Here is a 24,188-nt window from a genome sequence, read left to right as displayed (position 1 = left end):
GTAATTTACTGTGTCACAATGCTTCATTCGTTTTAATGCCGGCATCCTAATTACAGTGGGACGTTTATTCGAAGCCATATTGGATTTTTTTTGTATGTATGTAAAAAAAATCTCAGTTCACAGAGAAAATGAAAGTGTTGGGTGTTAGCGATTCATTTCTGTGATTCCACACTAGTCCTTTACTGGCTTTTTAAATGTCACCCTCTGTCATGATTGGCATGCAAATTTCATCCTGGCGGTGGGCTGAACGGGAGGCGGGTGGAGAGAGGCCGATAAGGCAATTGTTTCTGGGTTATGGGCTTAAGAAGCTGAGGCAGAGGTTTAATTGCTTTAAAGATACAATTAACCCCTCAGATACTGGGACACACTGTAAACCAAACCGTTCTGTCACTGGAACCTGAGCTCTGAGGGGGGTTTTACATCACGCTGCCTTTCAACCAAACAAATAATGAATCAATCAAATAATCAGTCAATAAATCAATCAATCAACCAAGTGAATAATCAATCAATTAAATCAATCAGTCAGTCAGACAGTCAGTCAGTCAATGAATCCACCAACCAACCAATCAATAAATCAGTCAACCCATCAATCAACCAACCAACCAAATATGCAATCAATTAATTCATGAATCAATCAACCAACCAACCAGTTAGTCAACCAACCAATCAACAAACCAACCAATATACCAACCAACCCATCAGTCAGTCAGCCAACCAACCAAACAACCAACCAACCAACCAACCAACCAGTCAGTCAGCTAGTCAACCAACCAACCAGTCAGCCAGCTAGCCAACCAACCAATCAGTCAGTCAGTCAACCAATCAGCCAACCAACCAGTCAACCAACCAGTCAACCAGTCAGTCAGCTAGTCAACCAACCAACCAACCAGCCAGCCAACCAACCAAACAGTTAGTCAGTCAGTCAACCAATCAACCAACCAGTCAGTCAGTCAGTCAATCCATCCACCAACCAATCAATCCATAAATTAACCAACCAACCAAATATGCAATCAATTAATTAATGAAATAATCAACCAACCAACCAACCAGTCAGTCAGTCAACCAACCAACCGACCAGTCAGTCCATCAGTGAGTCAGTCAGTCAATCAATCAGTCACCCAGTCAGTTAACCAATCAACCAACCAGTCAGTCAGTCAGTCAGTTTAGCTTACTAAGCTAACAGAGTTAGTCTCAGGCCATTCAAACCAACAACTTGCTAGCATGGCAGCTAACATCTCCCTCCATGTACCAAAAACTGTTAAACTGTCCCTGACAAACACACAATTAATAAATAAATAAATACGCTTGTGCACTTTTATACAAATGAAAAATCTTGTGATTTGGTCAGAATGAGGCGTCTCAGTACGCAGCATTTTGAGGCATCTGAGAACTGAGGTGGCGTTCTTCTCGGGAACGCGTAGGATGATGTAAAATGCGTCTATGTAGAGAGATCACTGGGTTCTGGGTTCTGGGTTCTGAGATGGACCAAGTGTGTAGAAAATTGATAAATTCACGCTCAAAAGAAACAGAATCATTTTATATGAATCAAAAAGCACTAAAACAAACTCGGCTCTATTAATTAACTTCTGTACATCAGAGGAAACATCTATTTTCTCTCAGTGCTCTTTTTAGGATTTTCTCCTTTCCTAAAGACAAAAAGGTTCCTAAAGGTTAATGAATATGCCAGAAAAAAGCCGTTTATCGTCTCCGGGGTCTTTATTTATGTTAAATCTTAACACACTGAGTGTGACTCTGCGTTATTAGATTCTGTGGCCTCGCTCGTTTGTTCATCTTTGTGCAATTCATAAGGGTGTGAGGGGTCAGGGGTCAGGGACTGCTCGCTGAATGAAAGTCAGACAAGCTAGCTAAGAGACACCCACGGTCTCCGTCCTGCCGACGCTCACCGATAACTAGAGCCGTACTAAATTCACAGGTAAATGTGCTTAATTTTACTGACCTTGTTTTTTCAGAAATCACAGATTTCATGGATTTGTAAAGAAAAGAGCCACATTTCACATCAGTCATTAAATTACACTCAATTAAATGATAGAATAAATGGCAGCTACAACCCCAAATCAGAAAAAGTTGGGACAGCATGGAGAATGCAAATAATACATTTACATTTCTTACATTCTTTACTTTGACTTTTATTTAATGTCAGACAGGATGAACCTGAGATATTTCATGTTTTATCTGCTCAACTTAATTTCATTTATTAATAAACATCCATTCCTGCATTTCAGGCCTGCAACACATTCCAAAAAAAGTTGGGACAGTAAAGCATTTACCACTTTGTAATGTTGCCGTTCCTTTCACCACATTTAAAAGAGGTTTTGGCACCGAGGAGACCAAGTGATTTAGTGTTTCAGCTTTTATTTTGTCTCGTTCTTCCTGCAAACACGTAGCCTAGCGGTTAAGGTGCTAGACTACTAATCAGAAGGTTGCTGGTTCAAGCCCCACCACTGCCAGGTTGCCACTGTTGGGCTTAATTGCTCAGACTGTATACTGTAACTGTAATGTAAGTTGCTTTGGATAAAGGCATCTGCTAAATGCTGTGAATGTAAATGTCTTCGCATTTTTCCTTTCAAAATTCTCCACACGTTCTCTACTGGGTACAGGTCAGGACTGCAGGCAGGCCAGTCCAGTACCCGTACCCTCTTCTTTCACAGCCATGCCTTTGTAATGTGTGCAGCAGGTGGTTTTGCATCGTCTTGTTGAAATATGCTGGACGTCCCTGGAAAAGACGACGTCTTGAAGGCAGCACATGTTGCTCTAAGATCTCAATGTACTTTTCTGTATTAATGCTGCATCACAGAAGTGTAAATGACCTTTACCAAGGGCACTGACACACCCCCATACCATGACAGACCCTGGTACTGACACACCCCCATACCATGACAGACCCTGGTACTGACACACCCCCATACCATGACAGACCCTGGTACTGACACACCCCATACCATGACAGACCCTGGTACTGACACACCCTCATACCATGACAGACCCTGGTACTGACACACCCCATACCATGACAGACCCTGGTACTGACACACCCTCATACCATGACAGACCCTGGTACTGACACACCCCATACCATGACAGACCCTGGTACTGACACACCCCATACCATGACAGACCCTGGTACTGACACACCCTCATACCATGACAGACCCTGGTACTGACACACCCCCATACCATGACAGACCCTGGTACTGACACACCCCATACCATGACAGACCCTGGTACTGACACACCCTCATACCATGACAGACCCTGGTACTGACACACCCCATACCATGACAGACCCTGGTACTGACACACCCCATACCATGACAGACCCTGGTACTGACACACCCCATACCATGACAGACCCTGGTACTGACACACCCTCATACCATGACAGACCCTGGTACTGACACACCCCATACCATGACAGACCCTGGTACTGACACACCCCATACCATGACAGACCCTGGTACTGACACACCCCATACCATGACAGACCCTGGTACTGACACACCCCATACCATGACAGACCCTGGTACTGACACACCCTCATACCATGACAGACCCTGGTACTGACAAACCCCATACCATGACAGACCCTGGTACTGACACACCCCATACCATGACAGACCCTGGTACTGACAAACCCCATACCATGACAGACCCTGGTACTGACAAACCCCATACCATGACAGACCCTGGTACTGACACACCCCATACCATGACAGACCCTGGTACTGACACACCCCATACCATGACAGACCCTGGTACTGACACACCCTCATACCATGACAGACCCTGGTACTGACAAACCCCATACCATGACAGACCCTGGTACTGACAAACCCCCATACCATGACAGACCCTGGTACTGACAAACCCCATACCATGACAGACCCTGGTACTGACAAACCCCATACCATGACAGACCCTGGTACTGACACACCCCATACCATGACAGACCCTGGTACTGACACACCCCATACCATGACAGACCCTGGTACTGACAAACCCCATACCATGACAGACTCTGGTACTGACAAACCCCATACCATGACAGACCCTGGTACTGACAAACCCCATACCATGACAGACCCTGGTACTGACACACCCCATACCATGACAGACCCTGGTACTGACACACCCCATACCATGACAGACCCTGGTACTGACACACCCTCATACCATGACAGACCCTGGTACTGACACACCCCATACCATGACAGACCCTTGTACTGACACACCCCATACCATGACAGACCCTGGTACTGACACACCCCATACCATGACAGACCCTGGTACTGACACACCCTCATACCATGACAGACCCTGGTACTGACAAACCCCATACCATGACAGACCCTGGTACTGACAAACCCCCATACCATGACAGACCCTGGTACTGACAAACCCCATACCATGACAGACCCTGGTACTGACAAACCCCATACCATGACAGACCCTGGTACTGACACACCCCATACCATGACAGACCCTGGTACTGACACACCCCATACCATGACAGACCCTGGTACTGACAAACCCCATACCATGACAGACCCTGGTACTGACAAACCCCATACCATGACAGACCCTGGTACTGACAAACCCCATACCATGACAGACCCTGGTACTGACACACCCCATACCATGACAGACCCTGGTACTGACACACCCCATACCATGACAGACCCTGGTACTGACACACCCTCATACCATGACAGACCCTGGTACTGACACACCCCATACCATGACAGACCCTTGTACTGACACACCCCATACCATGACAGACCCTGGTACTGACACACCCCATACCATGACAGACCCTGGTACTGACACACCCCATACCATGACAGACCCTGGTACTGACACACCCTCATACCATGACAGACCCTGGTACTGACACACCCCATACCATGACAGACCCTGGTACTGACACACCCCATACCATGACAGACCCTGGTACTGACACACCCCATACCATGACAGATCCTGGTACTGACACACCCCATACCATGACAGACCCTGGTACTGACACACCCCATACCATGACAGACCCTGGTACTGACACACCCCATACCATGACAGACCCTGGTACTGACACACCCTCATACCATGATACACCCTGGTACTGACACACCCCATACCATGACAGACCCTGGTACTGACACACCCTCATACCATGATACACCCTGGTACTGACACACCCCATACCATGACAGACCCTGGTACTGACACAGCCCATACCATGACAGACCCTGGTACTGACACACCCTCATACCATGACGGACCCTGGTACTGACACACCCTCATACCATGACAGACCCTGGTACTGACACACCCCATACCATGACAGACCCTGGTACTGACACACCCCATACCATGACAGACCCTGGTACTGACACACCCTCATACCATTATACACCCTGGTACTGACACACCCCATACCATGACAGACCCTGGTACTGACACAGCCCATACCATGACAGACCCTGGTACTGACACACCCTCATACCATGACAGACCCTGGTACTGACACACCCTCATACCATGACAGACCCTGGTACTGACACAGCCCATACCATGACAGACCCTGGTACTGACACACCCCATACCATGACAGACCCTGGTACTGACACACCCCATACCATGACAGACCCTGGTACTGACACACCCCATACCATGACAGATCCTGGTACTGACACACCCCATACCATGACAGACCCTGGTACTGACACACCCCATACCATGACAGACCCTGGTACTGACACACCCCATACCATGACAGACCCTGGTACTGACACACCCTCATACCATGATACACCCTGGTACTGACACACCCCATACCATGACAGACCCTGGTACTGACACAGCCCATACCATGACAGACCCTGGTACTGACACACCCTCATACCATGACGGACCCTGGTACTGACACACCCTCATACCATGACAGACCCTGGTACTGACACACCCCATACCATGACAGACCCTGGTACTGACACACCCCATACCATGACAGACCCTGGTACTGACACACCCTCATACCATTATACACCCTGGTACTGACACACCCCATACCATGACAGACCCTGGTACTGACACAGCCCATACCATGACAGACCCTGGTACTGACACACCCTCATACCATGACAGACCCTGGTACTGACACACCCTCATACCATGACAGACCCTGGTACTGACACAGCCCATACCATGACAGACCCTGGTACTGACACACCCCATACCATGACAGACCCTGGTACTGACACACCCTCATACCATGATACACCCTGGTACTGACACACCCCATACCATGACAGACCCTGGTACTGACACACCCCATACCATGACAGACCCTGGTACTGACACACCCTCATACCATGACAGACCCTGGTACTGACACACCTCATACCATGACAGACCCTGGTACTGACACACCCCATACCATGACAGACCCTGGTACTGACACACCCTCATACCATGACAGACCCTTGCACTGACACACCCCCATACCATGACAGACCCTGGTACTGACACACCCCATACCATGACAGACCCTGGTACTGACACACCCTCATACCATGACAGACCCTGGTACTGACAAACCCCATACCATGACAGACCCTGGTACTGACACACCCCATACCATGACAGACCCTGGTACTGACAAACCCCATACCATGACAGACCCTGGTACTGACAAACCCCATACCATGACAGACCCTGGTACTGACACACCCCATACCATGACAGACCCTGGTACTGACACACCCCATACCATGACAGACCCTGGTACTGACACACCCTCATACCATGACAGACCCTGGTACTGACAAACCCCATACCATGACAGACCCTGGTACTGACAAACCCCCATACCATGACAGACCCTGGTACTGACAAACCCCATACCATGACAGACCCTGGTACTGACAAACCCCATACCATGACAGACCCTGGTACTGACACACCCCATACCATGACAGACCCTGGTACTGACACACCCCATACCATGACAGACCCTGGTACTGACAAACCCCATACCATGACAGACCCTGGTACTGACAAACCCCATACCATGACAGACCCTGGTACTGACAAACCCCATACCATGACAGACCCTGGTACTGACACACCCCATACCATGACAGACCCTGGTACTGACACACCCCATACCATGACAGACCCTGGTACTGACACACCCTCATACCATGACAGACCCTGGTACTGACACACCCCATACCATGACAGACCCTTGTACTGACACACCCCATACCATGACAGACCCTGGTACTGACACACCCCATACCATGACAGACCCTGGTACTGACACACCCCATACCATGACAGACCCTGGTACTGACACACTCTCATACCATGACAGACCCTGGTACTGACACACCCCATACCATGACAGACCCTGGTACTGACACACCCCATACCATGACAGACCCTGGTACTGACACACCCCATACCATGACAGATCCTGGTACTGACACACCCCATACCATGACAGACCCTGGTACTGACACACCCCATACCATGACAGACCCTGGTACTGACACACCCCATACCATGACAGACCCTGGTACTGACACACCCTCATACCATGATACACCCTGGTACTGACACACCCCATACCATGACAGACCCTGGTACTGACACAGCCCATACCATGACAGACCCTGGTACTGACACACCCTCATACCATGACGGACCCTGGTACTGACACACCCTCATACCATGACAGACCCTGGTACTGACACACCCCATACCATGACAGACCCTGGTACTGACACACCCCATACCATGACAGACCCTGGTACTGACACACCCTCATACCATTATACACCCTGGTACTGACACACCCCATACCATGACAGACCCTGGTACTGACACACCCTCATACCATGACAGACCCTGGTACTGACACACCCTCATACCATGACAGACCCTGGTACTGACACAGCCCATACCATGACAGACCCTGGTACTGACACACCCCATACCATGACAGACCCTGGTACTGACACACCCTCATACCATGACAGACCCTTGCACTGACACACCCCCATACCATGACAGACCCTGGTACTGACACACCCCATACCATGACAGACCCTGGTACTGACACACCCCATACCATGACAGACCCTGGTACTGACACACCCCATACCATGACAGACCCTGGTACTGACACACCCTCATACCATGACAGACCCTGGTACTGACACACCCCATACCATGACAGACCCTGGTACTGACACACCCCATACCATGACAGACCCTGGTACTGACACACCCCATACCATGACAGATCCTGGTACTGACACACCCCATACCATGACAGACCCTGGTACTGACACACCCCATACCATGACAGACCCTGGTACTGACACACCCCATACCATGACAGACCCTGGTACTGACACACCCTCATACCATGATACACCCTGGTACTGACACACCCCATACCATGACAGACCCTGGTACTGACACAGCCCATACCATGACAGACCCTGGTACTGACACACCCTCATACCATGACGGACCCTGGTACTGACACACCCTCATACCATGACAGACCCTGGTACTGACACACCCTCATACCATGATACACCCTGGTACTGACACACCCCATACCATGACAGACCCTGGTACTGACACACCCCATACCATGACAGACCCTGGTACTGACACACCCTCATACCATGACAGACCCTGGTACTGACACACCTCATACCATGACAGACCCTGGTACTGACACACCCCATACCATGACAGACCCTGGTACTGACACACCCTCATACCATGACAGACCCTTGCACTGACACACCCCCATACCATGACAGACCCTGGTACTGACACACCCCATACCATGACAGACCCTGGTACTGACACACCCCATACCATGACAGACCCTGGTACTGACACACCCCATACCATGACAGACCCTGGTACTGACACACCCTCATACCATGACAGACCCTGGTACTGACACACCCCATACCATGACAGACCCTGGTACTGACACACCCCATACCATGACAGACCCTGGTACTGACACACCCTCATACCATGACGGACCCTGGTACTGACACACCCTCATACCATGACAGACCCTGGTACTGACACACCCCATACCATGACAGACCCTGGTACTGACACACCCCATACCATGACAGACCCTGGTACTGACACACCCTCATACCATGATACACCCTGGTACTGACACAGCCCATACCATGACAGACCCTGGTACTGACACACCCTCATACCATGACAGACCCTGGTACTGACACACCCTCATACCATGACAGACCCTGGTACTGACACAGCCCATACCATGACAGACCCTGGTACTGACACACCCCATACCATGACAGACCCTGGTACTGACACACCCTCATACCATGATACACCCTGGTACTGACACACCCCATACCATGACAGACCCTGGTACTGACACACCCCATACCATGACAGACCCTGGTACTGACACACCCTCATACCATGACAGACCCTGGTACTGACACACCCCATACCATGACAGACCCTGGTACTGACACACCTCATACCATGACAGACCCTGGTACTGACACACCCCATACCATGACAGACCCTGGTACTGACACACCCTCATACCATGACAGACCCTTGCACTGACACACCCCCATACCATGACAGACCCTGGTACTGACACACCCCATACCATGACAGACCCTGGTACTGACACACCCCATACCATGACAGACCCTGGTACTGACACACCCCATACCATGACAGACCCTGGTACTGACACACCCTCATACCATGACAGACCCTGGTACTGACACACCCTCATACCATGACAGACCCTGGTACTGACACACCCTCATACCATGACAGACCCTGGTACTGACACACCCACATACCATGACAGACCCTGGTACTGACACACCCCATACCATGACAGACCCTGGTACTGACACACCCCCATACCATGACAGACCCTGGCTTTTGGACTTGTCACGGATAACAGTCTGGATCCTTTTCATCTTTGGTCCTGAGCACACAGCGTCCATTTTTCTCCAAAAAAGACCTGGAATGCTGATTCATCTGACCACAATACATGTTTCCACTGTGTGATGGTCCATCCTAGATGCCTCCGAGCCCAGAGAAGTCGACGACGCTTCTGGACATGGTTAACATAAGACTTCTTTTTTGCATAGTAAAGTTTTAAGTATCATTTGCATGTGGTTATATCAGATCATGAGTGTTCAGCTTAAGCTTGCACCTTTGGCCTTTACGCACTGAAATTTCACGGTCAGTGACGTAATAATCATGGCTTGTTGTTTTTGATTTTTTAATGGAAATAAGTGCGGGGCACTGGCTTTCTGCAAAAGTGAAACGTCGTGGAGCTCAGGACGAATGTAGACACAAAAAGAGCCGTCGTACAGCAGCATGATTTTGTTCAAATCTGATGTTTTCTCTTTTTCTCTCTTCCTCTGGTGAGAGCCGTTGATGGATAGCGGTATCCTACGGTGTGTGTGGTATCCTACCTGTCGGCACAGACATGACTGGTCAGGTTAATGTGCCGTATCTCAGGACTCGTCTTCACTAGCATAAACAGGATGTGCTCAGAGAAAGTCAGCCATGACCGAGCTGCAGATGCTTCTTGTTTGTTCGTGTTACTCGTGCACCACTGGTCATTTTCATCTATACAAATGTAATCGAATTCTCATGCACAAGTCTGGTCTTTTTAGAAGAATAGAAAGAGAAACAGCAGGTTCCCAAAAAAACCCTACAACCCACAATGCAAATCACGTCTGAATTATTTGTACACAGAACCTGACTGTAAAAGATGAAATAAATAAGCTGAATAAATACGTTTAAAATGAAACACTGAGCGTGTTAGTTTAAGCAGGACGTGTTTGTGCGTTGTTCTGTAATTACAGTGTAAATTCACTGCATGAATAATTAATACAAAATGCACATTTATGACTGTTTAGTTTTGTAACTCTATATAAAGTGTGTAGAATTTTTTGTTAGTTTATTTACACGTATACGAGTCATCGGTCTTTCACCAGCTCATGTTTTATACTGGGACATTAAAGCAGTTTCACTGTTCCAGTTTCATTGTGTTCTGGAATTATTTACATTTACAAGCGACTTACAAGCTCAGGGGCCCGACAGTGGCAACTTTGAGGCTTGAACCAGAAACCTTATGATTATTAGTCTATTACTTTTACTACTGAGCTACCACTGCATTTATCCGTCTTTCTGTCTACCTATCTGTCTGTCTGTCTATTTATCTGTCTGTCTTTCTGTCTACCTATCTGTCTGTCTATCTGTCTGTCTTTCTGTCTACCTATCTGTCTGTCTGTCTATTTATCTGTCTGTGTTTCTGTCTACCTATCTGTCTGTTTGTCTATCTGTCTGTCTTTCTGTCTATCTTTTTATCTGTCTGTCTTTCTATCTGTCTGTCTGTCTTTTATCTATCTATCTGTCTGTCTGTTCTCTCTCTGTCCCCTGTCTGTCTGTCTGTCTGTATATCTAGCTGGCTGCCTGTCTATCTATCTGTCTGTCTGTATGTCTGTCTTTCTGTCTGTCTATTTATCTGTCTATCTGTCTGTCTTTTCATCTATCTATTTATATGTCAGTCTATCTGTCTGTCTGTATGTCTGTCTGTATGTCTGTCTTTCTGTCTATCTATCTGCCTATCTGTCTTTCTGTCTGTCTATTTATGTCTATCTGTCTGTCTTTTTATCTATCTATTTATGTCAGTCTGTCTGTCTGTCTTTTTATCTATCTATTTATATGTCAGTCTGTCTGTCTGTCTGTCTGTCTGTCTGTCTGTCTGTCTGTCTGTCTATCTATCTATCTATCTATCTATCTATCTATCTATCTATCTATCTATCTATCTATCTATCTATCTATGTCAGTCTGTCTGTCTGTCTTTTTATCTATCTATTTATATGTCAGTCTGTCTATCTGTCTGTCTTTCTGTCTGTCTTTTATCTATCTGTCAGTCTGTCCTCTCTCTGTCCTCTATCTGTCTGTCCGCTGTCTGTCTGTATCTTTGCCAAAAATTGGTACATACATTTTCACAATTCTTTCACACAAATATTGTTTGTAACTTGTAATTGCAGAAAAAACAGATCATTAATGTTAGATTTGGTCATAAATTGATATTTTATCATCTACAGTCAAACTTGCCATGTATCGATAATATATCACCGTTTGTAGTAATGATCATTTTATGGTGTATGAAGAAAAGCTTGGTTTAAATAAACTCCAGTGTCCTGCACAGAGCCCTGACCTCAGCCCCATTCAATAGCTCTGGAATGAACTGGAACATCAATTGAGACTTTCTTTACCAACATCAGTGCCCAGCCATACAAATGCTGTCGTATTTTGACTGAATGGGCACAAATTCCCGCAGACATACATCAGTCTTGTGAGAAGCTAAACAGTTCACACAGATATCACTCTGTTTTAATACTATTTTTTTTTTTTTTTTTTTTATGCGATGTCCAGCAATCTCTTGGTCAGGTGTCCAAACAGGCGGCCATATAGTGTAAAAGCAGGCTGCAAATAATGAATAGACGTTCCTTTATCAGTGAATGAATGCTTGATGAGGCGCGGAGACTGCTGCTTAAAGACACTGGCACTGTCAGTCCTCTTTGCCTCTGTGTCCTCCTACCGGCCTTTAATGGCATGGCAGTTGGGCATGATATGCAATTTCCTGCAATTTCCTTCGGGATCAATAAAGTCTTATCTTATCTTATCTTATCTTATCTTATATTGTAGCCCACGCCTCCTGCTGAGCTATATGTCAGGTTGGCATGTTAAAATATCATGATGTAAAACAGAAGTTGGCTTTTTTGGCTTTTATACATCATCTAGCATTTTTTTATAGAACAGATTGTAATGTCTGATGCTTAGTCCAGTGAGTAACGTCTAACTAGCCCTATTTATATGCACATATATGGTATAGGGTCACTTCCAAATTGCATATTTATGAATATTTATGAGGGGGACACGGTGGAGCAGTGGGTAGCGCCAATTTTGAGCAAGAAAGACCTGGATTTGATTCCTCGGCCAGACAGCCAGGGTCCTTTCTCTCTAGGGTTTGCATGTTCTCCTTGTTTCCGTGTCCATTTTCAGGGTGTTTCCTACCTTTCATAAGTGAATTACACCCACTGTGACCCTGACCAGGATAAATCGGTGGTAAAACAGCCCGTGAATGAATATTTATAGATCATATCGTTTTAATAAGGGTTATAGAGTCTGCTTCTGTCCACTTTAAGCCGCTGTAAACACGCTCACGTATTATTTTACAGGTCAGTGCCGGTAGCTCGAATTGACTGAACATGATGGAGCTCGATGTCCAACAGCAGCACACAATCCTCAGTTTGCCTCCTTTATTTACCCACCATGCATCTTCTATTTATGGGCCATGCTAGACGTATAGATCCCCTCTCAGACGTTTATTATGGCGGCTGTCCAGTGTACATCAGCTCTAATAGAGTTGGCAGGCTGATTAGGTGCTTGATGACAAATTATTTTGCTTCAGAATAGAAAATCGGTCTTCGCTTGATGCCGCTTACTTCCAAACGCTCGCTAATTAATGCGTTATTGATGATGGCGAAGGTGCGCTTTCCGGCCCGATGAAATGTGGCTAGCTAATTATCGTATGATTTAATGAGTGGGGTACACAGTCGTCCTTCATAAACCATCATATCAACGTTCTCCAAGCCAAAAATAAACAATTAGCACTAAAAGAAAGACTCGAAATGAAGAATCTGATGGGCAGTAGGGTGTGTGGGAGGAATTATTCATCACGCTAACGTGCCCCGTGCCTCCGTGACGTGCGCAAAATGGTCAAAAAGTGACCGAGTGAAGAATTAGACGCAATCAGATCCACTAAAGCATGTTGTAATGCAGAAGTTTGCCAGGCCAGTTTCTCCAAATCGCATTAACACCCGAGGAAGCTAATTGGTTCTGACAGGAGACGCTTCGCCCCACGCTCTTCCTTTCACTTAGCGGCTCGGTACGCGCCGCTTCAGCTCTCCGCCCGGATGAAAATGCGTCTCATGAACTTCTCACGTTTCTGTCCTCTAGAAAATTTGGATTCCTCACAAAAGACTTTAATCACATTTGAAATGAATTTGGATCGAGTAATAATCTGAGTTTGCTGCTTTCAAGTACCGTTCAACTAATGCGTTAACGTCCGCTGCTTTCAGATAGAGTTCTAACAAATTCTGAGCTTTGTTAGACGTTTGTAAAGCTTGTATTTAAACATTGCTCTCTTCTTGACCATAAGGATACTGACAAGGTAGGGTGGGGTGCTATACAGAGCTGGCCAGGTAACAGGAATACCAGATACCGTCTAATACAAGAATCCACAACAAGACAATTTGTTTCCGAACTGAGAATGTTCAGTACTGAATTTACTACAGTGCTCTATTCAGTAGTGGGTGTTTTGCTAAGATCACACCAAGAGCACAACCTGCAATGCTAAACAGGGTAGAAAAGAACCCAAGAGCTAACGACCTAAAGCCTTCAGACTTCTTTAGTACTTGGTAATGTGTCCACTGTAAGAAAAACAAGAACAACAGGTTCTCTATAGAATTTAATAACAAGATAGAATTTACCAAGACATAACTTAAGTACAAGATAGAATTTAACAACAAGATAGAATTTAACGAGATAGAATTTAAGTACAAGATAGAATTCAACAACAAGATAGAATTTACCAAGACATAACTTAAGTACAAGATAGAATTTAACAACAAGATAGAATTTAACGAGATAGAATTTAAGTACAAGATAGAATTCAACAACAAGATAGAATTTACCAAGACATAACTTAAGTACAAGATAGAATTTAACAACAAGATAGAATTTAACCGCAAGATAGAGTTTAACGAGATAGAATTTAAGTACAAGATAGAATTCAACAACAAGATAGAATTTAACAAGACATAACTTAAGTACAAGATAGAATTTAACAGCAAGATAGAATTGAACAACAAAATAGAATTTACCAACACAATTGAATTTAAGTGATAGACATAATTTAACAACAAGATAGATTAAATAACAAGATAGAAGGTGGTGGATCATTCTCAGCACTGCAGTGACACTGACATGGTGGTGGTGTGTTAGTGTGTGTTGTGCTGGTATGAGTGGATCAGACACAGCAGCGCTGATTTTTTAAACACCTCACTGTCACTGCAGGACTGAGAATAGTCCACCAACCAAAAATATCCAGCCAACAGCGCCCCGTGGGCAGCGTCCTGTGACCACTGATGAAGGTCTAGAAGATGACCGACTCAAACAGCAGCAACAGATGAGCGATCGTCTCTGACTTTACATCTACAAGGTGGACCGACTAGGTAGGCGTGTCTAATAGAGTGGACAGTGAGTGGACACGGTATTTAAAAACTCCAGCAGCGCTGCTGTGTCTGATCCACTCATACCAGCACAACACACACTAACACACCACCACCATGTCAGTGTCACTGCAGAGCTGAGAATCATCCACCACCTAAATAATACCCGCTCTGTGGTGGTCCTGTGGGGGTCCTGACCATTGAAGAACAGCATGAAAGCAGGTTAAAACGTATGTAGAGAAACAGATGGACTACAGTCAGTAATTGTAGAACTACAAAGTTCTTCTATATGGTAAGAGGAGCTGATAAAATGGATAAAAGTGTCTCCTAAATGCTGAAAATGTAAATCTGCCTTGAATGATGATTATTATCCTTCTAGGTTAAATGTAATTAATTGCTGACTTGTAATTTTTCCTTAAAAAGTCTTAATCCAATTTACAATGAATTGTTCATGTAACCGCAAACAGCTGTTAACCTAATGCACCCTCCACCATACTTTTAGGACAATCTTTTCAAGCTGTCCACTCTTAGGGAGAATAGGATTAGTTCTAAATCTTCATTTTCTCATGCAGTGTTAGCATGGCGTGTTGTTTTATTCCCTCTGTGACGACTCTCTCAGGCTGGAGTGAATTATTAATCAATGTGTTTATTACAGGTATGAACAGTACAAGCGTTTGTGTACTTTTAATGAGCCGCGTTTAATGTTAAAATCCAGCTAACGCCACCGGCTGCACCCGTTCTTTTCCTTGTACCTGTATGTATTTTTAATTTCTTAAACCAATTGCTTATGCAAAGGCTATTACGTTTTATGACCACGGTGGGAGCTGACAGATTTGTCAAACACTTTAAACCGGCGCTCGGAAGAAAAGAGTTTTTAATTACAGCTTGCATTTATTTAAAGAGCTAAGGTGGCAGTGCATTACTAATGGTCCGTTTCTCTCTCTCTCTCTTTATTATTTTACTTTTATACTTTGTACAGGTCTCCCTCAAGCTAACAGGCACAAAATCTTTGAAGGCCTCACTGTGGAACAGGGATTTTATACCTCTAAGGATTTTCTGCCATTAGTTGCCAAGGCCAGTAAATCAGGTAAAGGATTATAGAAAATATACATTTTTATTTAAAAGATGAAAAAATAAATCTTTTTTAAATACTTGGTGTGTTACCTAACACTTTTCTGTTACATGACTGACTTCGTATCCTTGACGTCCTTGTGAGAATGCCGAAAAAATTGAAATCAAATGTATTATAAAACATCTCATGAAAGATAAAAGAATAAGTAAAAGTATTACAGCTATGTGCTGCTTTCAGCTAGTCAGGCATTCAGACGGAGTTTGTCATGGCCATAAGGGGAAAAAAAACACATTCCAGTTCACATGCTGCTAAAATATTACTTTATAAAGCCTTTAAAGTGTTGTATAATACAGACGTGAGGCAGATCTCTAGCAGTACATTGTATTTATCACTGCTGGTTTTACCTTTGTGCTCTGTTACACCGATCAGCCATAACATTAAAACCACCTCCTTGTTTCTACACTCACTGTCCATTTTATCAGCTCCACTTACCATATAGAAGCACTTTGTAGCTCTACAATTACTGACTGTAGTCCATCTGTTTCTTAGCATACTTTGTTAGCCCACTTTCATGCTGTTCTTCAATGGTCAGGACCCCCACAGGACCACCACAGAGCAGGTATTATTTAGGTGGTGGATGATTCTCAGCACTGCAGTGACACTGACATGGTGGTGGTGTGTAAGTGTGTGTTGTGCTGGTATGAGTGGATCAGACACAGCAGCGTTGCTGGAGTTTTTAAATATCGGGTCCACTCACTGTCCACTCTATTAGACACTCCTACCTAGTTGGTCCACCTTGTAGATGTAAAGTCAGAGACGATCGCTCATCTATTGCTGCTGTTTGAGTCGGTCGTCTTCTAGACCTTCATCAGTGGTCACAGGACGCTGCCCACGGGGTGCTGTTGGCTGGATATTTTTGGTTGGTGGACTATTCTCGGTCCAGCAGTGACAGTGAGGTGTTTAAAAACGTCATCAGCGCTGCTGTGTCTGATCCACTCAACACACCACCACCATGTCAGTGTCACTGCAGTGCTGAGAATGATCCATCACCTAAATAATACCTGCTCTGTGGTGGTCCTGGGACAGTCCTGACCATTGAAAGACAGCATGAAAGAGGGCTAACAAAGCATGTAGAGAAACAGATGGACTACAGTCAGTAATTATAGAACTAGGCCATTTATGGTTTAACCTACTGAATTTACTGCTGATTGGATCCAATTCTTCAGTCGTATTTCTCTTTCAATGCTGCAGACTTTTTCGCTGACCGCGTAGGGTCGTACTTAATTTCCGAATATCCTTTCTACCTATCTGTCTGTCTGTCTGTCCGTTCGTCCTTTTGTCTGTCTATCTGTTTATCTGTCTATCTATATATCTGTTTGTCTGTCTTTCTGTCTGTCTGTCTATCTGTCTCTATGTCTGTCTGTCTGTCTGTTCGCCCATCCATCCATCCATCGATCGATCGATCTATCTATCGGTCTGTCTGTCTGTCTGTCTGTCCGTCCGTCCGTCTGTCTGTCTGTCTGTCTATCTATCTATCTATCGATCTATCTATCTATCTATCTATTGATCTATTGATCTATCGATCTATCGATCTTTACGAAGAGTCACACACTGCGTGATTCACCATCTCTTTGCAGGCACCTTTACTAGCAGCAGTAATGAGGAATCCATTCGACCATCTCTCCCAACAGACACAGCCAATCATGTCAGATTTTTGGTTATGTTTATTGATTTATTTTTCCGCTATTGTCATTTCAAGTATTCAGTCTATTATAACATTCCATTTGTCATTATTTCCCCTGGAACTTTCTGGATTTTACCCTCGTTATACGACTTCTGAATCATCGGACCGTTTCATATCTGCCACACTAAATCATCTCCACATTTGCTGCACTTAACATCTTTAGTCCCTTTAGACTTTAACCCACGCTGCCTTGTTCTGCTCCCTGCCGGACTGGCTACATTTGTTTAAGTCTCCACTTTCTTGTAGTGTTGCTGTGCTTTTAGGGTTTTTATTTTGGATAGGTAGTGTTAAATGCTGATGCTTAATATGGCTGGTGCTTAATATGGCCAATTTGGTTCTGAGCATTTCTACTTTATTGAAGAATTGGAAGATGGGTTAGCTCCCTTCTACACTCCTGCTGAACTTTAGGACCTGAACTGTATTGCCTGAATTGTATTGAGTGAGGTGTGGGCGTTGATCCTGGCTCATTTACTGTTCAAAATCGATTCAGATTGGAAGCGTCAGCGGAAGTCTAACTCATCTACGTCGATATGCACCAGGTTTGTCTTATTATACATCAGCTCACTGAACAATAAGGCAGCGTTTATCTCCAACGTAATTATGGACCATGATATTGACTTTGTGTTTGACTGAAACCTGAACACAGCTCAACGATTACCTTGTTTTGAACCTAACCTCTTGGTTTCTGTCCTAGCTTCTGTCTTATTTTCTGTCCTGGTTCATGTCTCGGTTTCTGCCCTAGCTTATTTTTTGGTTTCTGCCCTAGCTCCTGTCTCAGGCACTAGTCCTGCTAGGAATAGCTTGTATCTTGGTTTCTGTCCAAGCTCATTTCTTGGTTTCTGTCCTGGTTTGTGTCTTGCTTTTTGTCCTAGCTCGTCTTGCTTTTTGTCCTTGCTTCTGTCATGGTTTCTGTCTTAGCTCATGTCTTGTTTTCGGTTATAGCTCCTATCTTGGTTTCTGTCCTAGCTCCTATCTTGGTTTCTGTCCTAGCTCCTGTCTTGGTTTCTGTTCTAGCTCCTATCTTGGTTTCTGTCCTAGCTCCTGTCTTGGTTTCTGTCCTAGCTCCTGTCTTGGTTTCTGTCCTAGCTCCTGTCTTGGTTTCTGTTCTAGCTCATGTCTTGGTTTCTGTCCTAGCTCCTCTCTCAGTTTCTGTCCTAGCTCCTGTCTCGGTTTCCGTCCTAGCTCCTATCTTGGTTTCTGTCCTAGCTCCTGTCTTGGTTTCTGTCCTAGCTCCTGTCTTGGTTTCTGTCCTAGCTCCTATCTTGGTTTCTGTCCTAGCTCATGTCTTGGTTTCTGTCCTAGCTCCTATCTTGGTTTCTGTCCTAGCTCCTATCTTGGTTTCTGTCCTAGCTCATGTCTTGGTTTCTGTCCTAGCTCTTGTCTTGGTTTCTGTCCTAGCTCATGTCTTGGTTTCTGTCCTAGCTCCTATCTTGGTTTCTGTCCTAGCTCCTATCTTGGTTTCTGTCCTAGCTCCTGTCTTGGTTTCTGTCCTAGCTCCTGTCTTGGTTTCTGTCCTAGCTCCTGTCTTGGTTTCTGTTCTAGCTCCTGTCTTGGTTTCTGTCCTAGCTCATGTCTTGGTTTCTGTCCTAGCTCCTCTCTCAGTTTCTGTCCTAGCTCCTGTCTTGGTTTCTGTCCTGGCTTGTGTCTTGGTTTCTGTCCTGGTTTGTGTCTTGATTTATATCCTAGCTCGTCTTGGTTTCTGTTCTAGCTTGTGTCTTGGTTTCTGTTCTAGCTCCTGTCTTGGTTTCTGTCATGGCTCATGTCTTGGTTTCTGTCCTAGCTCATGTCTTGGTTTCTGTCCTAGCTCCTGTCTCAGTTTCTGTCCTGGCTCATGTCTTGGTTTCTGTTCTAGCTTGTGTCTTGGTTTTTGTCCTAGCTCCTGTCTTGGTTTCTGTCCTAGCTCCTGTCTTGGTTTCTGTCCTAGCTCCTGTCTTGGTTTCTGTCCTAGCTCATATCTTGGTTTCTGTCCTAGCTCCTGTCTTGGTTTCTGTCCTAGCTCATATCTTGGTTTCTGTCCTAGCTCCTGTCTTGGTTTCTGTCCTAGCTCCTGTCTTGGTTTCTGTTCTAGCTCATATCTTGGTTTCTGTCCTAGCTCATATCTTGGTTTCTGTCCTAGCTCATATCTTGGTTTCTGTCCTAGCTCCTGTCTTGGTTTCTGTCCTAGCTCCTGTCTCAGTTTCTGTCCTAGCTCCTGTCTTGGTTTCTGTTCTAGCTCCTGTCTTGGTTTCTGTCATGGCTCATGTCTTGGTTTCTGTCCTAGCTCATGTCTTGGTTTCTGTCCTAGCTCCTGTCTCAGTTTCTGTCCTGGCTCATGTCTTGGTTTCTGTTCTAGCTTGTGTCTTGGTTTTTGTCCTAGCTCCTGTCTTGGTTTCTGTCCTAGCTCTTGTCTTGGTTCCTAGCTCCTGTCTAGGTTTCTGTCCTAGCTCATATCTTGGTTTCTGTCCTAGCTCCTGTCTTGGTTTCTGTCCTAGCTCCTGTCTTGGTTTCTGTCCTAGTTCCTGTCTTGGTTTCTTTCCTGGTTTGTGTCTTGGTTTCTATCCTAGCTCGTCTTGGTTTTTGTCCTAGCTTGTGTCTTGGTTTCTGTCCTAGCTCCTGTAGTCACATTTTTAGCTCTAGGAAAAGGTCTGTATTAGCCTAGCACAGTTCACATAGAGGTTAGCATTCATGTTTCTGGTTGTTTACTGGTTAGAGTAGCATAGTTTACTGACCTATTAGATAACTGTACTCATACTAGAGGGCACATTTTGGACATGGTTTCTTCTCTCGGTGTGCCAGCTCTTAACCTCTGTGGCATGGGGGTTGGAATCTCTAATGACAAGGCCGTAGTGTTTGATACACCTACACCTAGTCCTTCTCACTTACACAAACATCCGCCTCCCACTTTAATAAACACGCTTGACCAGTTTCCCATCCCAGAGATTACTGCTTCACCCTGGAGGCTTTGGTCAGCCACTATAACAGAATTCTCCTGGATACCCAAGATTAGCTTCCTCTCCTTAAGTACTGTGACCTTTACTCATTCTGCTCCTTGGTTTACTCCTGAGCTTCACTGTACTACTGGACTATAGGTCACCAACTAGAATGCCTGAACAGGAGGACTGGTGTGTCCATGTTCTTGTCTACAAAAATCATATCTCTCATTACAAGACTGATCACTACATCAGTATGATAAGTAGTGATCAGGGCAATCCCAAAGCTCTTTTGTCAGCCAAACTGCGCCTCAACGCAAATTCCTTGCGTTTTTTAATTAAATTATTATTATTATTTTTTTTTTTTAATAATAATAATAATAATAATAACCAACAACAAAACAACAATAATGACAATAATTATTATTATTATTATTTATTACTGTATTTTTCATTTCTTTACATCATTTTACATTTTTCTTTTATTTTTTATTTTTATTATTTTTAGGAGTAGTACAAATAGTAGTATTTATTTCTTCTTCTTCTTCTTCTTCTTCTTTTTATTGTTATTGTTAATCAGGAGTGCTTTATTGAATTTTTATATGCTGTATTGTACAGTTCATGAGTTTTATTATTATTATTATTATTATTATTATTATTTATTTTACAGTATTTTTCATTTTGTTTACATTATTTTAAATTTTTCTTGTATTTTATCATTATTGTTATTATTATTATTATTTTTTTTTTTATTATTATTATTATTAGTAGTAGTAGTAGTTGAAGTAGTAGTATTTATTTCTTCTGCTTCTTTTTCTTCTTCTTCTTCTTATTATTATTATTGTTAATCAGTAGTGCTTTACCTACTTTATATATGTATTACTGAATTTTTATACTGTTTTATTTTTTATTATTATTATTAGTAGTAGTAGAAGTAGTAGTATTTATTTCTTCTTCTTCTTCTTCTTCTTCTTATTCTTATTATTATTATTATTGTTATTGTTAATCAGGAGTGTGTTACTGAATTTTTATATGCTGTATTGTACAGTTCATGAGTTTTATTATTATTTATTATTATTATTTTTTTTTTAATTATTATTATTATTATTATTATGTGTAAGTGTCCCAGCCAATTGAGGGCATAGCTGGTATTCAAACACGGATTTGCGAGCGGCCATAAATATTTACCGTAACATTTCATTATATAAGTGTTTAAACCAGCCTCAGGTGATTAAATGTTCAGTATTTTGTGAAATTGGAGGATAAGGCTTCAGTGTTTTTCCAAAAGATGCTTTTTTGAGGTCTTAAACACTGTGTGTAACCAAGTCAGTGTAAATAAACTAAACCTCAGAGCTTCCAGTTATCTGGTTACTAATAATGTTAACCTGGTAAAATTAAACTGGCAGTTATTTAATTATTGGGTTTGAACACAGTTATTGTTAGTCTGTGCTTTAGAAATGGAATCTTTTCATCACTTTGTGTAAATGCTTTAAAAACCTGAGCAGATCAGGATTCAGTATTATTTCTGGATGCAGTGGAGTGCATTATCACATGTTTAAATCAGCTGAATGGCTGGAGGTAAGAATACAGGCACGGTGAAAGGTGCAGCATGGGAAATCACCTATATATAATATTTTTAGAAAGAGAGGAGATCTGCCTTCTATCAGAGCAGAATCATTTTATAGGGACATGCTGTGTCTGAAGACTCTAAGATGCTATTTTACTCTCCTCTAACTGCTAGTATCTGCAGAGCTGTTTAGCTGGAATAGTTCTAAGAAGAAAATCGTTTTCCCTTCTCTCACTCTCGCCTTGTTTTCTTCCTGTTTCTCGTCCGCTCTGGGGTTTAGGGATGTGCGCCTGCCGCCCGGCGCTGCCTCGGCTCCACGGCTGCGTGATTGTCCTGGGCGCTGGAGACACCGCCTTTGACTGCGCCACCTCTGCCTTGCGCTGCGGTGCCCGCCGAGTCTACGTGGTGTTCAGACGAGGCTTCACCAACATCCGTGCTGTTCCAGAAGAGGTGAGCGGTTAAGGGGGGTAAATAAGAGACAGAAAGAGAAAGAAAGGGAATTTAAGGGGGCTGAAGAGTCAACAGCAGGCAGGAATAATAGTACTTGGTCTCGCGAACGTAGACTTGCCCAGAGGGTTTATGAAGACATTTGTGAGAATGTCCTCAGTCTCTCTCTCTCTCTCTCTCTCTCTCTCTCTCTCTCAATCTCTCAATCTTTGTATTTGTTTATTTATTTATTTATTTATTCATTTTTATACCTATTTTTTTTAAAATACGTCCCTTATGCACTGACACTGCTGAGGAGGGTAGTAAACCAACATTTACCCCCTCAGACACTTTACAACCACTGGCAGTATCTTTACATTGGTGGGTTATTACAGACAGAGGACCCTGATTAGCTCTTTATGTTCTTCAACCATTCGTGCCAGTGCATTGACTAGATGCAGGGTTATGGAGGTGAATCCACATCTGGCCTTTGCCTGTCTCAAATGCAAAGCACCTCTGTTAATATTGAAGCGTCACTGCTAGCACTTTTCCTCCAAAAGAATTCTGGTTCTTGAACCGGTTCTGTTCGGGTTTCTTCGGACCTTGGTGTTTCCACCAGTTTTTGGGAACCAAGCCAACGGTGGGCGTTACATAAAGAGAGTACAGAGTAGTAAAATGATGGTGGAGCGTGTAGATTACCTGCGAACATTTGTGCTGTTGTTACAGATGTTCGTTTTTATGCAAAAAGCATCGATCAGCTATTGGTGATAGGAAGACGTTGACGTGTTTGTCGCAGTTGTTGTTTTCTTTAGTTCATTGACGTGAGAAGCGTTTTGCGCTTCGCTCTCACCTCGACCCTCGGCGCAAATAGCCGATTTGCTCAGCGCTCGACTTGACCATCAAATCCAGTCTAACAGCTCCAGTCTAAATCCATACATCCGGCGTAAAAACTGTGCCAAATCAATAATGCGGATCACGATCCGCCGGCGACCCCTAACGGGAGCAGCCGGGGGAATAGGTAGACTCCACGTGTGGTGTTTATACAGCTCAGGGTTCTGAATCTGCTATTTGGGAAAAAAAA

The 24,188-nt window shown here is 44.3% G+C and overlaps 1 protein-coding gene across 2 annotated transcripts in view; it reads left to right on the top strand.

Annotated features, from left to right (window-relative positions):
- Positions 1 to 24,188, top strand: part of dpyda.1 (dihydropyrimidine dehydrogenase a, tandem duplicate 1) — a 358,262-nt gene that overhangs the window by 125,295 nt on the left and 208,779 nt on the right. For both annotated transcript variants that reach the window (XM_062991432.1, XM_062991433.1), the window contains exons 10-11: positions 16,369 to 16,476; positions 22,962 to 23,131. In XM_062991432.1, the coding sequence (XP_062847502.1) occupies positions 16,369 to 16,476; positions 22,962 to 23,131 (278 nt within the window). The remainder of the gene's footprint in view (positions 1 to 16,368; positions 16,477 to 22,961; positions 23,132 to 24,188) is intronic.

Source organism: Trichomycterus rosablanca, chromosome 3 (genome assembly GCF_030014385.1).
Source record: "Trichomycterus rosablanca isolate fTriRos1 chromosome 3, fTriRos1.hap1, whole genome shotgun sequence".
Lineage (NCBI taxonomy): Eukaryota > Metazoa > Chordata > Actinopteri > Siluriformes > Trichomycteridae > Trichomycterus > Trichomycterus rosablanca.
The sequence above is the reverse complement of the archived record's forward strand: the minus strand, read 5'-3'. Positions and strand labels throughout refer to the sequence as shown.